The sequence below is a fragment of the Aspergillus nomiae genome (genome assembly GCF_001204775.2).
Source record: "Aspergillus nomiae NRRL 13137 chromosome Unknown contig00681, whole genome shotgun sequence".
Classification (NCBI taxonomy): domain Eukaryota; kingdom Fungi; phylum Ascomycota; class Eurotiomycetes; order Eurotiales; family Aspergillaceae; genus Aspergillus; species Aspergillus nomiae.
Genome location: NW_015378736.1, coordinates 84 through 9,390, shown reverse-complemented (window position 1 = coordinate 9,390; position 9,307 = coordinate 84). Strand labels below are relative to the sequence as shown.

Genomic DNA, 9,307 nt, shown 5'->3' with positions numbered 1-9,307 from the left:
GGACACATCCCGCCAGCTGTAAGCCAAGTAAATATTCTAATTCTAAACCTCTCTAGAGCAATCTATCATGCCAGACGAAGGGCACAAAAAGGCAAAGCAAAGTATGATAGAGCATGGACATTGCCTTACTGTACAGAATGTAGAATCTATCCTTTCTTAACCATATCATCACCAACCCTCTCGTCACTCTCATGTGCATTCAGCACACTCATGGCTTGCGGCCCAGTGAAATGCTTCCTGCCCGTTGTCATCCATGTCACAGTACTAATCAATGCAATGACTCCAATGGCTGCAGAGGTATAGTTCATGGATTCATGGGTAACGGGGTAATTGGTCGGGAAGTTAAACGTGATAGCTGCGAAGAGCAGGAATAGAAGACCCAGAATGTTAAGGCCAATAGACATGGATTGGGGCAGGGCAAAGGGGCCTTTCATTTCTTTCTTATGACCGGTGAAGTAGCCAAGGAGACGGCTGCCTAGGGCCGTGGCGTAAGAGAGGTCTTATATAGTTAGCAGAGCATAAGCAATAAAGAGACGGGAAGGTGGTAGGACTTACAGAACCCCTCAGTGGAGATAGCAATGACGGTTTGGAACCCAGTAGTTGTACCAAAGTCAATCGCATCCAGAGCAAGCTGCACGACGAGAGTAAGGATCACGGCGTTGACCGGCACATGTCGCTTGCTGTCGACCTTGGAGAAGACGTGTGAGAACGGGAGGCCGTGGTCGCGGGCGAAGGCGTACACGGAACGAGACCCCTCCGCTAGAATGTTGTTTCCGGCGACTATGACGATGATGGCGATCATGCTCGCCAAGAAGCATGTGCCGACTTTGCTTCCCGTGGAGTCGTAGATGATCTGGATGACAGGGACGCCAGTGCTTGTGTTGGCAGTGTTGGCGATATCACCGATGCAGAAGCAGAGCGTCAGGAGGAAGGCAAATCCGGTCACGGCACCCAGGACCACAGAGAGGATGATGGCCTTGGGAGCTTCCTTGGAAGCCGACTTCATTTCTTCGGTCATGTGTGATGGGGCGTCGTAGCAGCACATCCCGAAGCAAGCTTGCAAAATACCTACGATGGCTGCCATTGATGATCCCCAGCCTGAGAAATTCTGGAACTCGGAGAACACAAATGATGCCGGTTGCTTGTTGTCATTGGTCGCTAAAAGCACGATTGTGGTTATCAGGAACGAGACGACGTTCCAGATCAGGATAAACCGGGCGATGCGGTGCAGGAGGTGTGGTCCCCATATATTGATTCCTGCTGACATGAATGCCACCAGATACGCCACCAAGACGGTATGCCAGCGCTCGATGGTGTAGTCAGGGAAGACAAGATTTGCCATGCCGAGTACGAAGTTGGCTGCGATGGAGTTATTCGTTGCTCCCATGGCGAGGATGCCTAGTTGGTAAATGAGTATTAGTCTTAGGGACAAGTTGATGGCCGCGTTAGGGTAGAGCGGACGTACCGATGAGCATGAACCAGCCACTGATGTAAGAAAGACCGCGTGCGATACTCGGAGGCGCTAAAGCCGCAACCCACGAGTATTGGCCTCCTGCAACAGGATACATAGAGCACATTTCCGCCATTGGAATGGCAACTGCTAATGTGAGAAGCTGACGCCAATGAAACTGAACACCATCACCGGGGGGCCGCCGGATGTGACGCCGACGATGAATACACCGCTCAGAGCCGTCCATCTGCTCAACGTTAGCGAGATCATCATTGAGTACATTGGTAATGGATTGATTCACTGACGAAGTAACCACGCTGAAGCTGAAGCCAATCATCCCCAACAACCCAAAAGTTCGCTTGAGTTCTACTCACACATCAGCAGACAGGCACACGATCGAAAACGAACAACATACCCTGCTCATAGCCCAAATTTTCCAGACGAGCATCTTCCCCCGTTGATTCTTCAAAGACTTTCTGATTATCGTCCTCCTTCGCCATGATGCTAGTTCTTTGTGTCTCGGAGAAGACTTGGAAATCCAATACTTAGACAAGAGGGTACAGAAGTGGGCACCAGGGACAGGCACCCCTTTTAAAAACCCCATAGCCATACTTCAGGTCCCCCAGGAACTTTCCCGATGGCAAGGGTAACCCCATGGAGGAACCGTTGGTTCGACGATAGCCAGGCGAAGGCTTGACAGCGATAAGATAGATACCCTATCTGACTTTCCCAATCGAGAAGGTCTCCGCGACGGTGGTGGAGCAGAGATTGTGGGGGAGCGAATCAGGCTTCATCTGCGGGACCAGAGATTTAAACACTCTGCGCCCTATTTGGAGCCATGGTGGCGCATATTCGTGCACAATAAGATTCAGATTGGCGGGGGTTTGCACAGGGGAGGAAATGTCAACGGAGCGGTGTCATTTTGGTACTCCGGAGTACCGATAAAGGGTCCACTCCATACGGCAGAGGTTAGAAATATGCATTTCCTAATGAAATCGATAAGTATATCTCTTCGTCCTATCAGTGCGAAATGTTATCGTCATGATGAGGCTTACCGATGTCATGCGATTTGATAGAGTACTTCACCGGATTGAAGTCATTTGATCACCAGAACCCTGACTCGAGTTTTGGGGAACCGTCACCACTATAAAATTCCAAACTTCATCGCAGGATTCAAAGGGAATATTAATATGCGAGCGCGGGTTCCGAGGGCCCCGTATCACTATCTATACGGTGAGGAGCACTGACCGCTAGAACCAAATTGGAAAGCCGCAATGCTTGGCCTCTACATTCATAAGAGAGCAACCAGGTCAGAAGAAAGACTTCATTTCTTGCATCACAGTATCATTCCACCATGTATGCGTACGGTCTGCTTCCATTTATTGTATCCACATCTGCCGTGGCGAGGGAGATCGTGTTCCCTCCCATCGCAGCAATTCAAGCTTCCGGACAAGTTCCGCTCGGCAAAGATGATAGAGTTGATATTGTTACGGGTAGTCAGTTCTCGGGGCTGACCACCTTTGCCCACTTACCTTACGTAAACTGTTTGGTCGATGACCAAGCACAGTTCACACCTTATGATATTGCAATCTTAGGTGCCCCGTTCGACACTGTACGTACAGCCCTATAACGCATGCCACGCTGTGACAATATCGTGTAATGTTGGGCTGATTATGCTTCCAGGGCGTTACCGCTCGCCCCGGCGCTAGATACGGGCCTGGCGGTATTCGTCTCGGCGCTCGGCGATTGCAAGGGTGGAGCATCTACACCGGAGTCAACGTCTTCAAAAGCTGGGCGACCATCGTGGATTGCGGGGATGCGCCACTGACCTGGTTGGATAATACCGTTGCGCTGAAACAGCTTGATTTAGCACATAAGGCATGTATACCCTAGTTCCTTTACCGTTCGCCATTTAACCTGTCAGCCAGGTTATATCATCACGTCCTACGAATACTACGGGCCTGGGCCGTACACCGCGTATTCTTACACTGGGCGGAGACCACACAACGACGCTGTCGGCACTGAGGTCGACCTATGACAAGTGGGGTCCTGTTTCGGTTATTCATTTCGACAGTCACCTCGGTATATATTTTTACTTCCAGTGCATAGACACTTACTGACCTGACCTTTCAGATACTTGGGATCCAGAAGTACTAGGTAAGTCCATGTCCAACGACCTGATATCGCCATTACACAATTTCTTACTATGTCCTAGGCGGTGGAATATCCCACTATGCGTAAGTCTCAGATGTCGATGTCCACAGATAACTGACATTACCAGCGGCGTAAACCACGGGACCTTCCTTCACATAGCTCATGAAGAGGTCAGTCACCATCCCAACACCAAGGAAGCAATATACTAACCATATCCAGGGCCTTATCCGCAACACATCATTACACGTCGGCATCCGTGCCCCTACCGTGCGCCGAAAGGGCGATATCCGAAACGATATCCGATGCGGATTCGAAATCATCAAGGCGCGTGACTTGGATCGGGTCGGGATAAATGGTATCGTAGAGCAGATCAAGTCCCGAGTTGGTGATAGCAAGGTGTACATTTCCGTGGACATTGATGTGTTGGATCCGGCCTACGCCCCTGGTGAGTCTTCTGATACACTCTGTTGGGGTGAATATAGCTGAATACCGTAGCAACGGGGACTGCGGAGCCAGGTGGCTTCACTACCCGCGAGCTTCTTTCCATCCTGGACGCTCTACATGGATTGCCGGTGGTAGGCGCCGACGTTGTCGAGGTTGCGCCCATATACGATACAGCAGCCGAGACTACGACTTTGGCTGCTGCGAGGTGGCTCATTCGTTGCTATATCTCATGGTGGAAACGCCGGTCAATGATAACTAGTGTCTAGGTTCGGATGCCCAAGGCCGAAGTACTTGCCTTTCTCCGACTAGGATTACATAGCGTGTACTCAGTATGTAATGTGTGAGTATGAAATTGTAGCAGGTGACGGTACTCATGATGAGCAAATGATACTCTATCTCCCGTTGCACGCATCATTATTGGACAAGACGCAAATCGTGACCCCAGGTCCGAGGCGAAGTGAAGCACGGTATATATATGCTATCCCTGAAAGCAAAACCAAATCGTGTGAAGAGCTCCGGTAAAGCAGCTTCCGCCGGTCAAGTACGACCCTCAAAGGGATCGGCATTTAATAAGGCCATGCCAGTCTAACTTCGACCGGTGCGAAACCTAGTAAACATCCGTTTCAGCCTCGTATGAACCATAATTAGGGCTGGTTAGTCTCCGAATAGTATATCTTGGCTATAGCTAAAACGCCGATCTTCGCGTGGTGCATGTCACACATACCAAACGTAGCCGATAACGTCCATGTGTCGACATAGGGACACCTACTTCCGCTTGATATAATACATCGTACTAACGACGACGCGTTTCAAAAAACAATATGAAGCCGCGGCAAAATGTGCAGTAAGTGGCAATTAAAATTTAGAACACCCCTCTTACCGCCTACTACTTTTACCATAGCAAGTGGCACTGCGGCGCCCACGCGCGCGTAGTTGAACCAGACTAAATATATATATATCGAAGCTTTTCAACTCTATACAAGATGCCTAGACGCAAGGGCTCCAAAGATCTGACTGTTCAGATGCGAGCGCGGCTATGTGAGCTGCATTCGATTGGCTGGGGGGCGCGTAGAATCCACGCAAAGCACCCTGAGATCCCCATCTCTACTATATCCTATACTCTAAAAATGGAGCGCGTGCGAGATGATAATCAAAGCCTTACACGGACAGCCCGGACACGCAAGCTTACCGAGAAACGCCGGGGTCATACATCTAGTCAGAGGCATAGTGAACCTCACGTCACGTCTGAACCTGTACTGAAGGGAAACAATGAAGCTGTATGAAACCCGTTCTAACTCCGGACCCTTTATCTTAACCCCGCGACCCCACTTTTTTTTCTCCCGAGCAATTCTTTTGCATCATTGCGACATTCTGCAATCTGATAACCATTCCACCCTCTTTTACTTTCTCATCCAGCGCTAAACAACACCCCAGATCAACACAATGGTACTTCCCAATCTCCATACCCCCAATTGGGCCCCTTGACTAGGAAAACAAAGCTGACTGTCCAAGCCCCACGCCGACTCGTCCTACTTTGGCGCCAACGCCTCCAAATCCGACATCTACACCCAAGTGCTCGAGCAAGCGCAGGGTCTTGTATACGGACAGCGCAACTGGGTATGTTCAATCCAAGTCATCTCCTCCCCAAACAGTCACTCCGACATGACACCGATTGACTAACGAACCCAATATAACAGGTCAGGTAAACCCACCCCCACCCCACCAAACTGAACCCAACGCTAGTACAAGTCACTAACAAAAACCAGCAACTTCTCCAACGTCGCCTCCCTGCTGTGGCACGCCTACGCAGCCCTCCCCAGCCCCTCCTCCTCCGTCAACTGGGCCGGCTTCTACATCCGCCAAGACAAGTTCCCCAATGCCCAGCCCACCGACGCCCAGAAGCAGGTGCTCTGGCTGGGGCCTTTCCAGGGCCGGCCGGCGTGTCAGGAGATTAGGTTCGGGAGGGGCGTGTGCGGCACGGCAGCTGAGAAGCGCGAGACGGTCCTTGTGGGTGATGTGTTGAGCTTCCCGGGCCATATTGCCTGCGATGCGAGCTCGAGGAGTGAGATTGTCGTGCCGATTTTGGTGGGTGGGGAGGTATGTTTCCCTTTTTCTTTTCTTTGCTTTTTTGTTGAGTTGGATCGGTTTGGGTGGTTTGGTTGGTTGGTGCTAATTTGGTTGTCGCTGGTTTAGACGGTTGCGATTATTGATGTTGACTGCACCGAGCCTGATGGGTTTGATGAGGTTGATCGTAAGTATTTGGAGGAATTGGCTCGGCTTTTGGCGGAGGCTTGTGATTGGTAGGGGTTGTTCTGTCGCGCATAGATTGGGATTAGATTGTCGGTAGGTGTATATTGATTTCGATGGATTTGGTTATGGTGTTAGATGTAATGAAAAGTATTAATTGACGTGGTGCGTTGAGTTGTTCGACCGGGGTGGAAATATAATGTAGAGGGATGAATGGTAAGGATGGCGCACTCTACGTCTTACGCTGCAAAATATGCCAATCGCCGAATGAGATCCGTTGATCTAAGAGCTGTCTATCATATGTAGATCACTGTAAGTATCCGAAATGCTCTAACCTGCCTGTAGTCCCGATTATATCGAAGTCTATCGCTTTCGCCGAAATAAATGTGCAAGCAAATCCCCAAGAAAATGTAATATCCAAGCGCCGAGCCAGTCAATCCCTTGATGCTTCCAGCACACGTCTAGTGCGCGTATCCAACAGTAATACAAGACTAAATGTAAGTACCCAAAAAAATAATAGAATATCGAAGCCGCTACATGCTGAGCATGCTCATTTGCCGTTTCATCGGACTCATCGACCCGGCGTCGCCGTCTTCACTAGGTCCAATGCCACTGTCCGTGCCGGCGGCTCCAGCATCGGTGTCAATGTCCCATTCTTCGTCTTCGTCCTCGTCGAGCCCTTCCAGGCCGGCCTCCGAGCCACGGTAGAAGCTTTTTTGAATGGCCCCGCGGGTGTTCCACCGCAACGCGCGCTGGACGCTTTGGAACCATTCTCCGCTGCCGGATACCACAGTGGGGAATGGGTACTGGCTCGCTTCGACCGTGACATAGTCACCTTGGCGAAGCTCCACACGTCCTTTGCCATCGAAGGAGCAGTACGCCGTGGAGCGGGACCCGGCGGGGACGGCAAGGCGAAGTAGCATCGAATCCGAGAGAACCATCGGGCGGAAAGACAGTGTGTGGGGGCAAATCGGCGTCAGGAGGATGCCCGGAATAGACGGATGGATCAACGATCCCCCAGCGGAAAGAGAGTAGGCGGTAGATCCTGTATGGAATTAGTTTGTGTAAATCCGAGCCAGTGGAAGTCACATACCAGTGGGAGTGGATAGAATACACCCATCCGCTTGAACCACCGTTAGGAAATCATTGTCTGCGTACAGCTCAAGATTGGACACATAAGGCGACGGCCCACGGTCAATAACCAGTTCGTTCAGAACCTCGAACTGTTCACCTTCTTCCACGGCGCCAGCCTCCGCTTCCTTGCGTCGGTCCTTTCGGAACACGGTGCATGTGAACCGCATGCGAAGATTCACTCGCATCCCTACATCCCCCATGACCGCGTTCAAATGCTGCTTGTAATTCTCGAACTCGAAGTTTGTCAAGAATCCCAAACTGCCAAGAGAGAAGCACAGGATGGGAGGAACGATCCGTTGGAAGAGCCACGAGGTAAAGAGTACCGTCCCGTCTCCACCCAAGGTCAGCACAAGATCGAACTTCTCCGGAGATTCCCAGCACAGATCTGGAGTCCAGTAATGCAGCATCTTTTCGAATCGAGGTTCCATCTGCAGAAGCCCCGGCGCATCAAAACGCTTGGAATTCCGTAATTTGGCGTCCACATATACATTGACCCCGAGCTCACTTCCATACCGGGGAGTCGAGAGAAGCCATTCTGCCAATTCCCGTGTTAAGTGTACCAGGCTATTATCACGCGCCTTGGTGACTATCATGACATTCCGTACGGCACGTTTAATCGGCCGACGCTGCAGCTGCTTCGACACCTCCCGAACGCCAGTCGCCGTCTGAACCAAGCGAGAGTGTGACAGCCATTCGTCGTCCGTGATTTCCTCGAGAACCTTTTGGATATTCACGGCATCGTCAAACCGTTGATGGAAGAAGCAGGGCGATTGCATCGCCAACCGCGCGGTCGGGGGCAAGCGATCCAGATAGGGGCCCAGCTGCAGGTTGGATAGCGCGGCGGAGAGCTTCTGTGAGGATGGATTGCTGGAGCGACGCTCCTTCTCATCCGGAGGACTCGAGGAAGCGCTATTGGTGAGAAGCCCGAGGGACGCCGCCAGCGGCACGTTGGGATTATTAGGGTTGGATACGGACGGGCGGGATGCAAGGGCTTTCATGATCGTCTGTCGAGGGATTGAGTCAATGGAGAGGGCGTTCCGGTTGTGGGCCTTCAACGAAGCAGCGGAGCGGAGAGGAAGGAAGGGCGAAGAGGGTAGCGATAAGACCGCGGCGTCGTCCCGGGGGTCAGCCTTCTGCGGAGCACTGGTATGGGCTCTCGGGTGGTGATCGCTCGCATGAACGTCGTTCGGTGTCTGCGACGGGTCTATATGGCATGCATAATCGCGAAGGAGAGAGGTTCCGGCTGTGATGGTAGACGTTGAGGAAGACGGGCGATCGGGATCGGACAGCGGGGCGGAGGACGATGATAATGTGGAGGACACCGGAGCAGACAGCGCCGTGGGATGAGAGGCAGGAGTATCAGTACATGTCGACTTCGCTAGACCATGGTTGGATGCCGGGGAAGCCATGGACAACCAGACAGATTTATGTGAGATTCCTCCGGCCGATTAGTGTGGGGAGGGGGAACAGGGTAAAAGACCAGAAGCGCAATGATTTGCCTGGGATGATGGAGTGATGGGGACACAAGTTGGAAGGGAAGAAATGCGGCCCGGTGTCGGGAGTCCTTGGGATTGGTGACGGGCACTTCGACAGGCTTCCATGGTCACTGACTGTGCAGCTCTTAGTCGTTGTCATACTAGTCGTAGTACTAGTAATGAACAAACTCTTGACTTATCTCCGCGCCGCTAGGTTAATTCCGTCGCGTGATGATTCATTGGCGTCGGTGTTACGGAGAAAAACTCGCCTTATTCAAGAATTGATAATCATTGTCCATGATTACTCTTCCCTCCCAGCATGCTTCTTCCCGGTGTTTTCTTCGGGAGAAACATTCTTTACACTCTCAATTCGTTGCGCCACACGATTTGTACGATCATCTGC

At 51.5% G+C, this 9,307-nt stretch overlaps 4 protein-coding genes across 4 annotated transcripts; 2 read left to right on the top strand and 2 right to left on the bottom strand.

The window, feature by feature from the left end:
* Positions 1–146: 146 nt before the first annotated feature.
* Positions 147–1,950, bottom strand: ANOM_011197 (putative GABA permease; the record flags this gene model as incomplete). The annotated part of the gene is made up of 4 exons (XM_015556453.1): positions 147–499; positions 556–1,398; positions 1,466–1,816; positions 1,866–1,950. 4 exons carry the CDS (start codon positions 1,948–1,950, stop codon positions 147–149), a joined length of 1,632 nt encoding a protein of 543 aa, XP_015401071.1.
* An 854-nt stretch (positions 1,951–2,804) lies between these two features.
* ANOM_011196 (agmatinase) lies at positions 2,805–4,314 on the top strand (the record flags this gene model as incomplete). Its single annotated transcript, XM_015556452.1, has 8 exons — positions 2,805–3,062; positions 3,134–3,295; positions 3,379–3,532; positions 3,584–3,607; positions 3,666–3,687; positions 3,732–3,774; positions 3,824–4,049; positions 4,100–4,314. 8 exons carry the CDS (start codon positions 2,805–2,807, stop codon positions 4,312–4,314), a joined length of 1,104 nt encoding a protein of 367 aa, XP_015401072.1.
* Positions 4,315–5,491: 1,177 nt separating this feature from the next.
* Positions 5,492–6,352, top strand: ANOM_011195 (GAF domain-containing protein; the record flags this gene model as incomplete). Its single annotated transcript, XM_015556451.1, has 4 exons — positions 5,492–5,494; positions 5,561–5,665; positions 5,792–6,145; positions 6,242–6,352. The coding sequence occupies 4 exons, from the start codon at positions 5,492–5,494 to the stop codon at positions 6,350–6,352; spliced, it is 573 nt and encodes a 190-aa protein (XP_015401073.1).
* A 476-nt stretch (positions 6,353–6,828) lies between these two features.
* ANOM_011194 (putative NAD+ kinase Utr1) lies at positions 6,829–8,838 on the bottom strand (the record flags this gene model as incomplete). The annotated part of the gene is made up of 2 exons (XM_015556450.1): positions 6,829–7,340; positions 7,389–8,838. The coding sequence occupies 2 exons, from the start codon at positions 8,836–8,838 to the stop codon at positions 6,829–6,831; spliced, it is 1,962 nt and encodes a 653-aa protein (XP_015401074.1).
* Between the last annotated feature and the right edge of the window lie 469 nt (positions 8,839–9,307).